Source organism: Sceloporus undulatus, chromosome 6, assembly GCF_019175285.1.
Source record: "Sceloporus undulatus isolate JIND9_A2432 ecotype Alabama chromosome 6, SceUnd_v1.1, whole genome shotgun sequence".
NCBI lineage: Eukaryota > Metazoa > Chordata > Lepidosauria > Squamata > Phrynosomatidae > Sceloporus > Sceloporus undulatus.
In genome coordinates, this window is record NC_056527.1 from 58,064,540 (window position 1) to 58,080,288 (window position 15,749).

Here is a 15,749-nt window from a genome sequence, read left to right on the forward strand (position 1 = left end):
TCTTCTTTCTTAACTGTCCAGCTCTCTCATCCATACATGGTAAGAGGGAATAGAATAGCTTGTATGATTCTAACTTTTGTGCCCAGTTGTATATCTTTGCATTTTAGGGTCTTTTCCCAAATGCATAGCCACTCTCCCCATTATTATCTTCTTCTGATTTCCTGGCTGCAGTCCCCATTCCTATCAGCATTGGATCCTAGGTATGAGAACTCTTTTACTATTTCTACATTGTCTAGGCTAAATTTGTGTTGATTTTCCATAGTCCTTATTTTTGTTTTCTTTATCTTCAACAGTAAGCCTGCCTTTGTACTTTCTTCCTTGATCTTCCTTAGTAGTTCCAGGCCTGGGAAGTTTTCTGTTAGTATTATGGTGTTGTCTGCCTATCTTAGATTGTTGATATTCCTTCCTCCTATTTTCACTCCTCCTTCTTTTGTATCCAAGCCTGCTTTCCTTACAATATGTTCTGCATACAAGTTGAACAGATAGGATGAAAGGATACAGCCTTGTCTGATCCCTTTGCCAATTGGGAACCATTCTGTCTCTCTGTGTTCTGTCCTGAGAGTAGCCTCTTGTCCTGAGTACAGATTTCTGATCAGGACTTTCAGATGTGTTGACATCCCCAGGATTCAAATCCCTGCTTAGCCATGGAGACCCACCAGGTGACCTTGCACAAGTTACAGTCTCTCAGCCTAAAAGGAAGACAATGACAAACCTCCTCAGAAAACACTACTATAGGGTCACCATATGTTGGAGTCAACTTGAAGGCACATATCAACCAAAGGAGTGGGATGTCAACCTCCTGCAGACATCTTTTGAGAGCTGCATGGTGTGGTGGTTTGAATGTTGGACTGTGACTCTGGAGACCAGATTCCCAGCTCAGCCATGAAACCTGCTAGGTGACCTTGGGCACGTCACACTCTGTTTTCAGGCCAGCCCCTGATGACGCTGGGCCGGCCTGTTCTCTCCCTCAACGGCCGAAAGATGACAGTTATGGAGGGAGGGCACTCTGTTTTCAGGCCAGCCCCTGATGACGCTGGGCCGGCCTGCTCTCTCCCTTAACGGCCGAAAGATGCCATGATAGGTTCACCTTAGGGTTGGAAATGATTTGAAGGCACTCAACACCAACAATAACAACAACAACAACAACAAGCAGATGTCTTTGTCCAGCAAGCTGAATCTATTATGTAGCAAGATCTGATCCGTATAACTAATATAGGTCATGGATTCTATATATGTTTTTTGTGGCATTCAGATAATTCTGCAATATCTTTTTTTTGGGGGGGGGGGTCAGGTAGCTATAACCTTAGAATCAAGTATTACTGTCTAAATTCTTTTCTGTGGTATATCTCTTCACTGCTTAATACATCTGGGCAGCAACTGCTGAAGGTGCCTGGGGCTAGGTTAGCTTCTACCTCTAGAAGGGCCTTTTCCACAGCTGCCCCAGCCCTTTGGAATACGCTGCCCACGGAGCTCCGCTCATCTACCACCCTGGCCCAATTTAGGAAGGACCTCAAAACCTTCCTATTCAAGCAGGCATTCCCCGACTAAATATCCTGTGGGCCTCCCTCCTCTTCCGTGGCCATGAGGATGGGCTAACGGGGCCTTTGTTATTGTTTTAGACTGTGTATTGTTATTGTTTCGTGTTTTTAACCTGTATTTGTTTGCACTTGTTGCATTGTTGTAAGCCGCCCTGATCTTCTTGGAAGGGCGGGATATAAATAAAGATTTTATTTTATTTTATTTTATTAATACCACTGTATTTTCTTTTTTAAGCTCTACCATATTATTATGATTATAATTTTATTTCCCAACTTTTTAGTAGTTTGGAAGTCAAGGCAGCTTACAGAAGTTAAAGTAGATATAGCTTTAAAGTTCATATAATATTTTTTAAAAAATAATTAAACTAATAATAGAATTAAAATCAGCCAAAACATCACCATTGAAAAGAAAAACAGTAAATAAACTGTACAGTATATTTCAAAAGGCCTCTTCCGTTTCCAAACCAATCAGCCAACAAAGGCACACTTTCTTCCAACTCTACAGTTCTATTAGATTTCCTCTGTATGCTGTTCTTTTTAAATGGGTTCACAGCAGAGATTCAAGCCAGAACCAGCATTCAGCACAGAAATTACATGGGTGCTTATAATTCTTTCACTCATGTAATAAATGATGCTAATGTTAATGGACTTGAAGAGAGAACAACATTTTTTCTATGTATCTTGCAGTAGTGATCGTTCCAATAGCCAAACTTGGAAAAGTTGCTGTTTTGGACTAAAGACCCAAGGGGCCAAGCTGACTGAAGGATTTCAAGAAGGGGAGTCTTAAAAGTAACTTTGCTAAGCTTAATTCAAGAATTAATAAATGCTGACCTTCAGCCTTCACACAAATAGCATTGTATCTGCCACTTGGAGAGGGATCCATTTCAATCTGAACATCAACCACTTTCACACTCTGTGGCTTGCTGCCTGTCTTATTGCACACAGTTGTCCTAAAACAGGGAGGAAAGGACAAAAAGATGATCAGAAGTTGCGAATGAAAATGCACCAAATGGGCAGACATGTCTGCAAACTAGATGGACCTGTTACATTTTCGGTCTCCTGACCTCAGTCTTTTATACTCACCCAGCAGCAGCATTCGGAACATTTTAATAAAGAACAATGGTTGTTATTATTGGTATGATTTATTTTTTTATTATGTACCTTCAAGTAATCTCTGATTTATGGTGACCCTATCATAGGGTTTTCTTGGCAAGATTGAATCAAAGGTTTGCCACTGCCTTCATCTTAGACTGAGACTGTGTGACTTGTCCAAGCTCACCAGTGAGTTTCCATGGCTGAGCAGAACTCAAATCATGGTCTCCCAGAGCCGTACGCCAAACCAGTCTCACAGCCAGGACACTAAAGCAGAATATAATAGAATACTAGCTCTTAATGCAGTTGTTGTTGTGCGTCTTCAATTCATTTCCAAATTATGGTGATCCTAAGGCGACCCTATCACAAGATTTTCTTGGCAAGATTTATTTAGACAGAGCTTGCCTTTGCCTTCCTCTGAGGCTGAGAGAGTGTGACTTGTCCAAGTGGTTTTGGATTTCCTCAAACCACTGCACCACACTGCTTTTCTCTCAATGCAGTACCCTGGTTTGTTGTTGTGTGCCCTCAAGTTATTTTTGACTTATAGCAACCTAAACATATCATAGGATTTTCTTGGCAAGTTTCTTCAGAGGAAGTTTGCCATCCGCTGAGGCTGAGAGAATGTGACCACCCTTGACTTAATACAGGAGTTCACTAAACAAATATGTCTCCAGGCCTGACTTTACAATAGGCAGAATGAGACGCCTTTGAATGTTGAAGTAGCATTTTTTCTTAATATATTGTATCCATCATATTTATATGTAAAGTGATTAATATCAAAAATACATTTCTTTTTATTCTTATTTAAGCTTAAACATGACTGGAGGGCAGGTCATGCCTATGCAGTAGTAACCGGGTACCACAATTATCCTTTATTAGAGATGTTATTTTGAGGCACGTTGAGCCATAACTGAACAGTAATTCCATTCTTCTTGGGATCATTGCATTGCCCTAGTTATTGGGTATGTTATATACTTATTTCAAACACGGTTGGATTTTGCCAGATGGGTGAGAGTTTAAACGCAGCAAAAAGTAAACGCATGTGCAAGAACTCTGTAAGAATATGGAAAGATATCTCTTTGCATATTGAGCTAAAGTAAAGTTTCTGCTTTTCAGTGGAAGGAAGATCTCTCAACCAAGTGAAAATTCTCAGGGTCCTGCTGAAATTATTTCCCCCTTTAAAATGGATGCATTTCCTTTTGAAGTATGGTTACACTTTGAACCACAACTTTTTCTTTCATTTTTAACATGTTACAGCTGAATTCATAAAGCGCTTGGCTAAATAGGATCAAACAGATCTTATGTGTGACACTGAACATTACACAATCCTTTAGAACTGAAGAAAGGAATTCCATGTTTTGCATAGTAAACATTTCATAATTTATATTCCATTACTATTCTAGTGCTGTTAACTTTGCTTCTTAACAGTACAGTAGGAAAACTATCACATGGGGGGAAATCTGGGAATTAAAAAGGCACTTTCCCAGGAAAGTCGCACAATCATGGCAAAGGTTTTCACACACATCATGATCTAAGAGGACTTATCCCGGGAAGAACCAGGAATGCTCCAGCAACAAACCATTCATGGGGAAATCCCATAAATGGTTTGTTGCTGGACCATTCCTGGTTCTTCCCAGGATAAGTCCTCTTAGATCACGATGTCATCTGAAAATCTTCACCATGATCTCCTAGGACCCAAAAATCTGCAGGGATCCCTTGCCATGGTTCCCATGAAGAAATGGAAACTGCTGTTAAAATGCTATATTTCTGCCTTAGAAGCATGCTGGAGGACTTTCAAATGCCTAGAAAGACGTTCTCGCCCCAGATGTGGGTAAGTGAAACTGCGGTTACTGGACCCACACATACAAGATTGTACTGTACTATCTAGCTTAATATCTTATATGTTTAAACTGCTTCTAGTTCACTCCCCAAACTTTAAAGGAGTTATCCAAGGTCCTGAACCCTATTCCCCAGATGGGCTCGATAGCTAGGAGAGCTATTTGAAAGTTCAGACTAAAATTAAAAATTCAGATCAGAGATAGTGAACATACCAAACTTTGTCTCAACTGAGTACCATGATGGTTGTACAACATTTGTTCTTAATGGGCCTGCGATCCAGCGAGTGCCATCCATAACTTAGAAAAGTTATCTTTTGGGACTACCATAATCTCCCAGCCAAAGATGCTGAAAGCTGTAGTCCATTACAGTAATGTTTCCAAACTCAAGGGCCACCTTTGTTTCACTTGGAAACTGACCTTTATAACCAGTCTCTCTCAGCCATCATGTGGGCCAGTGCTGCTTTGAGGAGAATATTTGTTTTAAAACAGAGGGCATTTTTCATGGTTTGATTTCACTCTTACCCGACCGTGCCATCAGCCAGCCAGCCTGTGGTGCAGACAGCAAAAGAGCAATCTCTAATTGTTTTCCTCAGCTCTTCTGGGCTGGCTAAATGAGCTCCTAGGGCAGCACATGTTTGCTGAGCCATGGCGAAGTCCAGACTCTGGGAGCCATTCCTGGGTCCAAGGGCAAACAACTTTCCTGTAGGGCAAGAGACAGGCAACCAAATGTATCATAAACATAGTTAAGAATGTGATTCGGAAACTGGTAGTGTTTCTGATCAATTCTCTGCAACTATTTTCGTTTACTGGTTTTAGAAGACTTGCTACACAAGGCTGCAACCCTTACCAGAGTTTGACAAAAATACTTTTTGGGGACCTCAGTTCCCAGAATCCCATCAGGAAACAATACAGTGCACCCTTACTTTACATGGCTTTCAGTGAGCCCTTCGCATTTTCTAGGGTTTGGCTCCAGGAACCCCCATGGATACCAAAATCCATGGATACTGAACTCCCATTAAATACAATGGCATAATAAAATGGTATCCCTTATATAAAATGTCAAGATAACTATTGGGGGGGAAATCTTACTGTTTACTAACCTAACCTACCCACCCACTTATCCACCTAAGGATTTTAACAGTCTTGGGAACATAATGTTTTCATATGGGTTCCTAAAACTAATAGAAAAGCTCAAGTTAAATCTCCCTGGGAAGAGCATTCTGTAAACAGGGCACCCATCACTGAGAAAGCCCTCTCCCCAGTCATTATCTACCTCACTTCTTCTAATAGGAGTATCCAAAAACAAAAACAAAAAAAAAAAAAACTAAAAAAAAAACTAGGCAACCCTTCAAAGGCTCTTTACTACCACATGGAAGACACAAATGCCTTCCATTAATATAAATGAAAATACAAATAGCACTTGCTTATTCCACTTTGAACTCAGTTTGCAGCAGCTGAAGTAAGTTGAGGACAAAGAGGGAAAGTGGGAGGAGAGAGAAACTGGGACATTTTACAAGCAGCTGAAAAAGTGGGATGGCAGAGAATTAGTTGGGACTGTCCTTGCGAAATTAGGATAGACAGAAGATAGGTACCAGACTCAGGCTTCAATACAAAGTTGTGCTCCTAGCAATCATATTGTGTCCCTATAATTCATGTTGTGCATGGAGTTGAGCTTGGCAAGTCAGGCTTTTTGTAAATGCAGTTCTCAGTGGCCATGTTGGCTGGGAGCTGGAGTCCAAAAATGGGCAAAAATGTGTGTAGAGAACGGGATGAGTGTGATTATGTGGCCCTCCAGTTGCTGCCAAACTAAAGCACCCAGCATTCATCACCACTGGCTATGCTACCCAGGGCAGCTGGGATTTGCAGTGCAACAATTTATGGAGGGCTATACCTTGCCCATCATGATGTAAAGCATATTGTTGAAAAACAAGGACAAGGCCCAAGACAGCTCTAGGGACTTTATCACATGGGGTAAATCAAGGATTTAAGCAGCGAAAATAATGTGAAAATTGCGCAATCGTGTTTAACATTTTCACACAACGTCATGATTATAGTGCCATTATCCTGGTAATAAACAGATAATAAACAACAAATCATTCACGGGGAAATCCTGTAAATGATTTGTTGCTCTTTATTGCCTCTTTATTCCCAGGATAATGGCTCTTTATTGGCAATGTGTGTGAAAATGTTAATCGCGATTGCACAATTTTCACATGATTTCCCTATGATTTTTGCTATTTAAACCCCCAATTTTCCCCATATGATAATGTCATAGGTTTGGCTTTCAGGGCTCCAAGCCTAGAATGGCCCCCAATTGCAATTTTTGCCTGCTGAGACTACTCAGAGATTTTGGCCAGAACTGGCCAGCAGCTGCTGGGAGACGAATTTGTTAAATAGGCATCTGATGGTGGGGAGGATTGCAGTTCTTAGTGGGAAACACATTGACAACCCACAATTACTGCAAGGGTCTGGAAGGGATATGGAGAGGGATGGAGGAAAAGAAATTGCAACAACTTTCTGATCATAACATCTCAGTGTACTTGCTAGATTTAGGCTAGAAACCAGCACATAGGCTTACTTGGATCTTTTCTAAATCCTGGATGTAGGCCTAGCAGTGCATCAAGCCCACCAAAAGCTGCCCCTCCCTTTCATAGGTTAGCGGAGCAGTGGGTGGCTTCATTTCTTGACCACAAAGAATAGCTGGACCGGTATATTATTCTTTGATAGCAGTACAGTTACAACCATCTATCTAGAATAATAAAACATGTATATGTGTGTGTATGTGTGCATGCCCACCTACCATTGTAGCACCAAGACTATAAAATCTAGACATTTGAAGTTTGGAATAGGTACTAAGTGTGTGGATCCCAAGGGTTATTTTGTTTGCAAAATGCACTAATTAATTTAAATCTGTTGGTCATCTGCAGTCTCATCTTCAGCCACAAAGTGCCAGACTAAGAAGGGAAGACAATTTCTTCACAGGGCCTCTAGGCAGCTGCATATGGTGCTCTCCTATGCAGCCTCTTCCCCTCTTTGAATTCTTTGAACTCATAGAAAGAGAAACAGATATTCTTGGTGCCTGACTGCAGGGAGAATTAGAGGGAAATGCTGAATGGGCACTGGGGTGGAGGGAGAAAAAATGAGAAAGAAGATGGAGGAAGAGGAGGAGCATTGTGATGGAGCAGAAAATGTTTATAACCCAGTCAGCATGGTGCAGTGGTTTGAGCACTGGACTATGACTTTTGAGACCAGAGTTCAAATCCTCACTCAGCCATGGAAACCCACTGGGTGACCTTGGGTAAGCCACACTCTCTCAGCCTTAAAGGAAACTCTCTCCGAACAATTCTTGCCCACTGCACCCCCCAAAACAAACCCTATGATAGGACTGCCTTAATAGGGTCACCATAAGTCAGAAACAGCTTGGAGGCACACAGATAACAACAATCCAGCAAAGCTGGTACAGGCTGAATGAGTACCAATGAAAGGTCGAAGAAGAAGGAAATCACCAAAAAGGAACAAGGGAAAAGGAAGACAGGAGGAAGAGCACAGTTTGAGGTATAAACTAAGGCAAAACTGGCATATCTGGTACAGTAGTAGATTCCTAAAACATATTGTTTTATTCAAGTTGTACCAGTAGAATTACATGCCATTTTTATATTATTGAGGACAGTTGTTACCATTATAATGGAAATGGAATAAGTTTAAAAACTGTTAAAAGACTTAACACTTGTGTTTATTGCTTTGAGTCCAAGCAAACTCCCAGCACAGAAATAAGGGGAGAAAACTCCATTCGCATAAAAAATCTGGCATTTCACTATAAATATCCTAAGAGGACAGAATTTATAGTCCAACAACGTAATTTCACCTTTATTGTCCTCTCCCAATTAATATGACGTGACCTTTAGTGACTCACGAAATACTAATAATAAAACTTTTATACATGGAAACTGAAAGAAGAACCAAGTCCTTCAAGAACCAATTGTCTGAACTCCATTAACAAATACACATTCTGCTTATAAAACTCATAAGCCAATGCTAAAAAGGGAACCTTAGAATTATATTTTGTTTTAGAAGAGGTACTTGAAGATCTTACATATACGCTTATGGATTCCAGCTGTAACAGAAGAACATATGATGTGATGTTATCAGAAAGGTATATGTTAAAGTAATTGTTTTATTTGTCTCTTTGTACCTTTTTTTTTAAGATAACACTTTATTAATATATAGAAGAAAGCTTCACCTAAAATAGATGGGTGCTAACAGGAAGGAGGGCCTTTTAATGTTTATTATTTCCCAGCCGCAGATCCTATCTGATCTTGAAAGCTGAGCAGGGTCAGGGTCAATTGGGAGGGGAAACTGCCAATTAATACCAGGTTCTGTAGGCTGTATTTCAGAGGAAGGAACTGGACAAAACACATCAGAGTGTTACTTGCCCAAGAAAACCGTAAGCAATCCATGGTATCACTGCAAGTCAACAGGCAACTACACATACATATTAGAGCAGGGGTAGGCAACCTTTTTGAGCCGGGGGCCGGGTTGCTGTCCCTCAGACAACGGGGGGGGGGGGGGGGGGGAAGCAAAAAAATAAATAATTAAATTTTTTTTTAAAAAATTAAATATATAAATAAACCAGGACAAATGTAGGACAAAATTTTCAAATGGAAGACACTTTTTTTAAAAAAATGGAGGACACGTGAAAAAAATTGCTGATTCTTTAAAAAATGTTAATATAAATGCATGTTTCTGAGGCTTCTATAGACAATTGCCCCCCAAAGGCCCCAGCGGCAATCGGTGGCAGGACCAGGCTGGGGGCCGGTCCCAAGGCCTTGGCGGGCCGCATCCGGCCCGCGGGCCGCAGGTTGCCTACCCCTGTATTAGAGGATTGCCATGTAGTGTATAAGGATATAGGTTACATTGCATAAAATGGGAATTACTTTCTAATAATTGTGGTTAGGATTGCCGTTGAAGGCTACAATCCCAACCACACTTATATGGAAAAAATAAGTTAAAATCAATGGAATTTACTCATTCGATTCAGTTTGTTCCTGACTCTTTGTTGTTCTTTCCCTCCCTGCCAAAATGTAACTTTCTGCAATACTAGAAATTTGAGGACTGAGGGAAAATTTAACGGGATGACAGAATTCCTATTTGGATGATTAATGCCCTCATTTTACTGCCTCCTCCCGCCCCTGCTGCTGCCATTACCCACCTGGTTTGGTAACATATTTACTTGGATGGATGTCCCACTGATTTTAAGAAAACTTACTTCCATTAAAGTATATTTGGACCACAGCATAACATTTTGAATGTGAACATTTGAACAGCCAAATAGCTAAGAATGTAATCATATTCACACATTTATGTGGATATGTCAGATAGCTGTATCTCAGAGCAGGCATATACTGTACTGTGAGCTGCTGGAGAGGCTCAGGAAAATACTGATCACAGCCTTTGTTCCTAAAGACCAACCTGAGTTTGATGTGGAAAATCCATTAACGAAGTTGAAACAACAGACATCCCATAGGTTTGTTGAGCCGACTAGGAGTTCTAGAAGCTGATGACCCAAAATATAGCTTTTAGAAACTTTGCAACATCTTTAGACAGCCCCAGTTCATACAAGGATCATAACATTGTGAGAAGTGTTACCTACACCTCTCCAAAGCCATTTCCCCTGTTTACAGTGATCCCAGTTAGAATGATCTGCCCTATTGTACTAATAGCTGTTTGAGGTGAGTTTGACCTGGAAAATGGCAAATTAAGGGCTACTATCTACTTTCTGTGCCATGGTTTCACTCTGCAGTTCACCTGCAGTTACTATTTTATAAAGCTATGTGAATTGGATCTACAGATACTTTTCTTTCCCTCCCCCTCTCCAGAACAAGGTGCAGAATTGGATCAGGCCCACAGTACTAATGGGCTTGAGTTGTGATTTGTTCCATTGTGGAAAATACATTTCTGCATTTTATCTGAGAAGGGATTCTGTAAAACTTGGAAGCTTGCATATTGTGGCATCAGAAGGATGCAATCATATGCATCCTCACTTGGGAGTAATCTCCATTGAAAAGAATGTGCTTTACTTCTGAATGGACATGTCCAAGCTTGGTTGTAAGTCTGTGGAAACCAGGAACTAAATAAAATGTTTCTTTTAAATGAAAAAAAAATGTATAAAGAAAATAATATAATGCTGACATGGAGGAAAGGCAAAATATTTTGGTGTTAAAAGCTCAGAATTGACAGTAAATTGTTAGTAGACCAACAGGAATTCAGTTCAGACAGTGACTCTGAATCTCACAGTGAAAGTGGAAAAAATTAAAAAGAGAAGTGAATTTCAATTTATGTTGGAAAGCAACAGTATTTGCAAATATGGATTTCAGCGACCTTCCTGGTATACTTGGCCTAATTCATCCCACTCTGACCCTTTGAAATTCCTGGTTCCTTTCATTTCCCTCTCTTTTCTTCACCCTATATAACTACCAGGAACAAAATCCGTTAAACGGTTTGAATGTTTTAAAAACATGTTGTGCTTGGACCGTTAAAAGGGGAGGAGGGAATAGGTATCATGTTTGGGAAATATGCCAGTCCATCAAAAGGGCTTCAGTATCAGACTTTCCCCTTCTCTCCTGTGTTATGTTCAAATACCAGCAAAGGCTGGAAGCTGAAAAACGAACATTCATTTTAGCCACATGTGTTCATGCGGTTGAGCAGAAAGGTGCTCTGTTATTGCTGTTTCAGGACTGGGAAGCAGGCTGGGGAAACTCAGAAGCATGTCATTAATATTTAGACTTTATTAAAGCTTGACATAAATGCCTGTCAGTACTCATAAAGGTGAACATCTCTGAACACTTTTTTGTAAAAAGTACAGTCCATTGATGGGTTACTTTTACCCCTCAAATAGCAACAGTACTAACAGCAGTGATATAGTTGTGGTGGTGATGATCATACATATATGCACAACTTTATTGCGATTATAGAGCAGCCTTGACAGTCACAGAACAAGCAAGGACAGAATATAATTGTGAAAAATACCCTGTTGCTTTCAAATCACATGAGAAATCCAAATAGCAGAACTGTCAGCCGCACAGTATTTGGTGGAAATGCTATCTTTACTAAGCATGTTCCACAGTTACAGATTTCATTTATTTCACCCCACAGTATCAGAGGAGGAGAGAAGTCTCCCGTCTGCAGTTTCAGTGAAGCAACATTAAGCCTTTTCTTAGACTTTATTTTTCTTTCTCAGCTGAGCCATTCAAGTAATGTGAAATTTTGACTCACAACATAGTTTCTGAACCTCAAATAGCCACACATAACTTATTTCCTTTCTGCAGCATGCGATATCTTAAATCTGAAAATCTGGTGGATTCCAGTAACAATTCAAGACTGAAAAGCACAACTCACCGTCAGCTTTGACTGAAGCAAACTGAAAGAAGAAGAGGGCAGATCTCACACACTGGACAAAGGTGACAGCCGACTTCTTGGAAGCTGCAGCCATGGCAATGAGCTTGAGGTTGCCTAGAAAGAGTTTCCTCTGAGCTTGAAGGAGCAGGAGGTGGGCAGGAGAGGTATGTGTATGGGGAGCACACAGTGGGATCCTGTCTCTTTGTGCACTGATGGGGATGAAGGATAGAGAGAGAAGGGAGTAATGGAAAGAGGGAAGGAGGGAGAGAGGGAAGGGAACACAATCTTCCCAGGATTGCTTTGAGGGAGGAAAGGGAGGCGGGGAACTGTCCAGTCTGCTCTGGTTGAGAAGTTTTAGCCAGCCTGGTTGTGCACATGGGGAACCTTTGTGAAAAGTCACATTGCTCTGTCAGTAAATGCATCAAAGCATATAAGGGAAAGGGGAGGAGAAAGGGGGATGGCAAGGAAACCAGTCAGAGAAATCAGCTTTATTCAGAAAGAAATAACTCTGGTTTCAAAATAACGTTTCTAGCATAACTGCCTTTCAGTTCAGTTGATGTGTTTGTTGATATTCTATGTAGAAAAATTGTGTGTGTGTGTGTGAGAGAGAGAGACTGAGACAGAGAGGGAAAGAGAGAGAGAAATGTTCTCATAGTTGCTGGAATTGGAGAAAAATCCAGCCAAGTTAGGAACCTGGTGACTGATGTGGATCCCCTGATATCATACGTACACATAAAGCCACTTTATACAAACATTTCCCCCAAGGAAGTAGGCTCAAGTCTACAAAAGCTCATGCTACCAACTTCTTTCAGTTAGTGCCAAAGGTGCTACAAGATCTCTTTGCATACTGACTTCCCCATGTGGTTGTGCACCTTCATGTGTGACTGTGGGTGGGCAAATGACAGCTTCTCGCATGTGGGAATGGTCTTGCATAGGCATACCTAGCAGGAGAATAAATTATGGAAGAGACTCCAGTAGATTAATTTTATTTAAACAGTACAGAAGTAAGCTGCTTGCCCCCAAATAGTAACAATACAAGAGCACAGAAATCTGCCCTTGCTCATGTGAACATGCTCATGTGAGCCTAACAACTTGCATCTAGATGTTGCAAGAGGCTTTGATGATGTGGGAGGACAAATTAAGCAAAGTTCCAAACATTGACAGAAAGGACATCTTAACAAAGATCATTATTTCATCTTCTCTTACAAAATCATTAGGGCTACGCTAGATCAAACCAATGGCCTATCTAGTCCAGCGTCCTGTTTACATATTAGCCAACCAAATGCCTTGGAGAAGCCTGCCTTTAGGACATGAGTGCCACTACATCATCCATCTTGTGAGTTCTTCAATAATTCATATTCTGGAATATGTCTATTAAGGAGAAGGGAGTGGATGGGAATATATATCACCATCTTTTAAAGATTTTCATTCCCTGTAGAGAACTGAAAATGTTCTTCCTTTAGTTGTTTTTGGATTGCCATTTCCAGAATTCTGGGATGTTCTGAAAACTGGAGTTCAAAAAATTAAGTTTCCTTGCTCTACCTCTCTTGATATTTTTATTATATTTTTTTCAGCACTGTCTGTACCATTTGCCCAAGTGGAAAAGAAAGGAAACTTAGCATTATTGCTGACAGAATCCTTTGGTGGTAGTATTAAAACAGACAAAATATCTTGCTATTTCTTTTCGGACTAAAAGATTGTGCTTTGTTTTGTTTTTCATAGTCTTTCTTGCAATCTCCCCCTGACATGTGGTTCCCCCCAGGGATGTAGCCAAGGGGGGTTTCTTGGGTCCGGTACTCCCATTAGATAAATGAGGTATGTGCCCCAAGCCCCATTATAATGGTGACACTTAGTCTGGACCCTCACCCTTCCCAAAATCCTGGCACGTCCCTGTCCCCCCCCCCTCCCCCCCCCCCCTACCACAGAAATTTGAGGTTGGCCAGAATTGAATTGAGTCTTCTAGGAAAATACTCTGGGAAATGAATAAAAACCCAGTGCAAAAGCTAAATTTAATGGAATCTCTTTTTCTGCCCTTCCTTCAGAATCCCAGGCCATGTATGTCTCTTTTGAGCTGAAGAAAATAAAGTGCTACCCTTGAATATGCACATGCTTATTTTCAGCATCCTTGGATTTACTTAGCAATTCATGTGGGTATCTAGTGGGATGCGGTGGCACAGCATATGATGTTAAGGTGGGAAGGCATTCTGGAAAACAGCTAATTTGCACTTCAAAAAAATAATGTCAATAGTCTTACTGTTGGTCCTGTACTATCTCAGACTGTAGTGACCCATAGGGTACCAGTTGCTTACATCCGTGGCTATGCTCCCATCTACTCCAAAGATTATTAGTGAATGCCATATTTCCAATATCACACTTATAAGAGGCCAAATATGTCTCTCAGTACAACAAAATTTCAGGGTGGAGGGGAAAGGCAGAACGGTGACTCACCAGTGGAATTTCCTCCCCAGAGCAGCCTATCTGATATCACCTCTAGTAGCTTCACATATCAGCCATTAATTTTCTTATTAACCCAGAAATATTTTTAAGATCTTTAAACACTTTAATATTTATATTTCAGATTTCTGACAAACATCTTAAATATCTGGAAGCACCCCCAGACATATTAAAAGGGAACTCTTGGAAGAAATGGGATATCTCCTGATTAACACATATTTCACTAATTTCACTGAGTCATCTCTAAAGAAGGCATATCCAGGGGTAGCTGTGTTGGCCATACAGAAAAATGCAATAACACCCAAATCCACAAAACAGTGATACCTTTATTTGGGCTCACAAAAAATGCCCAAAATACATGATGCAAGTTTTCAAAGCTCCATTGGTTTCTTCATCAGACAAAGGAGTTAAATATTATACAGGAAAAGAAGAAGAAAAATGATGACATTAGAGTCACAAGCCCACATTTTGTCGACATTTATTTTATATATTTATTTCCAGGATTTATGTCTCGCCTTTCTCCACAATGGGATGCTGCTTTTGTTGTTAGTAAGGTGGTCTGGAAGATATCAATGCAGACAGAGGCCACTCCTCTCTTTGACCATGTGGGCTCTATGCGACAAAGAGTTAAAATCCAGGCAATAAAATGTAACTTCCACTAGCTACAGAAAAAGTAACTTCCCTTAAGATCCAGTCTGTTTCTATCCTGGATGACGCTACCTGCCCCTATCTTAGGCAGAACACATTGAATTTCTCAAGAAGCCTCTGTACTGTTGCATCTGGAAAAACCTTTAGGTGCTGTATAGGTAAACCCTTCAAATGCAGTCCCAGTTTTAAAACAAAAGTTTTACCTTTGTTGGAGGTAGAAACCTTAAGGAATTAAGTCCCAGTTCCCTGGTTTCCTCTTCTTTAGGAGTTTCCTCTTTGAACTAAAATGTGATATCCTAAAATCCATTTCTTAATCTTTCTCTGAATCCAGTCTTCTGATTTGTAACTGCAGTTCTGCTGCTTTGCTTTTGGTACTTTTTTTGGTACATGGTGGGTTGTTTTTGATTTTTGTAAAGTCTCTTGGAATCTTGGCTACAAGCCGGCATAAACTTGCTTTAAACAAACTAAGTTAAGCAAGTAGTGGTGGGAGATTAAACCACTGCTCACTCGGAAACTGCACATTTGCTTGCAAGTGAAAAAGAGATGCTGGGATGCATGCAGCACTGTTAATAAAACATATATTTTGTTCCTCATATAAAGTATTACTGAGTGTGTAGAAATTATATTTCCTTTTCAACTGAAGAATGTAGCTTGTTCCACATAAGCTTGGAATGAGAGAACCGATGACTGTGAATAGTGTTGGCACACAATGCACTTGCAGAAATGAACATCAAGAGTTAACACAAGGGAAGGATTTCTAACCAGAAAAATCCGTTTGACAAAA

The 15,749-nt window shown here is 40.5% G+C and overlaps 1 protein-coding gene and 1 long non-coding RNA gene across 2 annotated transcripts in view; one reads left to right on the forward strand and one right to left on the reverse strand.

Moving 5' to 3' along the window:
- SUSD5 (sushi domain containing 5) overlaps positions 1-11,977 on the reverse strand; it is a 25,803-nt gene extending 13,826 nt beyond the window's left edge. Inside the window, exons 1-3 of the mRNA XM_042471223.1 lie at positions 11,864-11,977; positions 4,991-5,168; positions 2,370-2,488 (exon numbers count right to left, since the gene is read on the reverse strand). Of these exons, the coding sequence (XP_042327157.1) occupies positions 2,370-2,488; positions 4,991-5,168; positions 11,864-11,957 (391 nt within the window). The 5' untranslated portion in view covers positions 11,958-11,977. The remainder of the gene's footprint in view (positions 1-2,369; positions 2,489-4,990; positions 5,169-11,863) is intronic.
- Positions 8,506-15,546, forward strand: LOC121932548. Its single transcript, XR_006104372.1, has 4 exons — positions 8,506-8,621; positions 11,794-12,027; positions 13,081-13,199; positions 14,442-15,546. It is a non-coding gene; the product is annotated as an uncharacterized LOC121932548 (long non-coding RNA).
- The last annotated feature ends 203 nt before the right edge of the window (positions 15,547-15,749 follow it).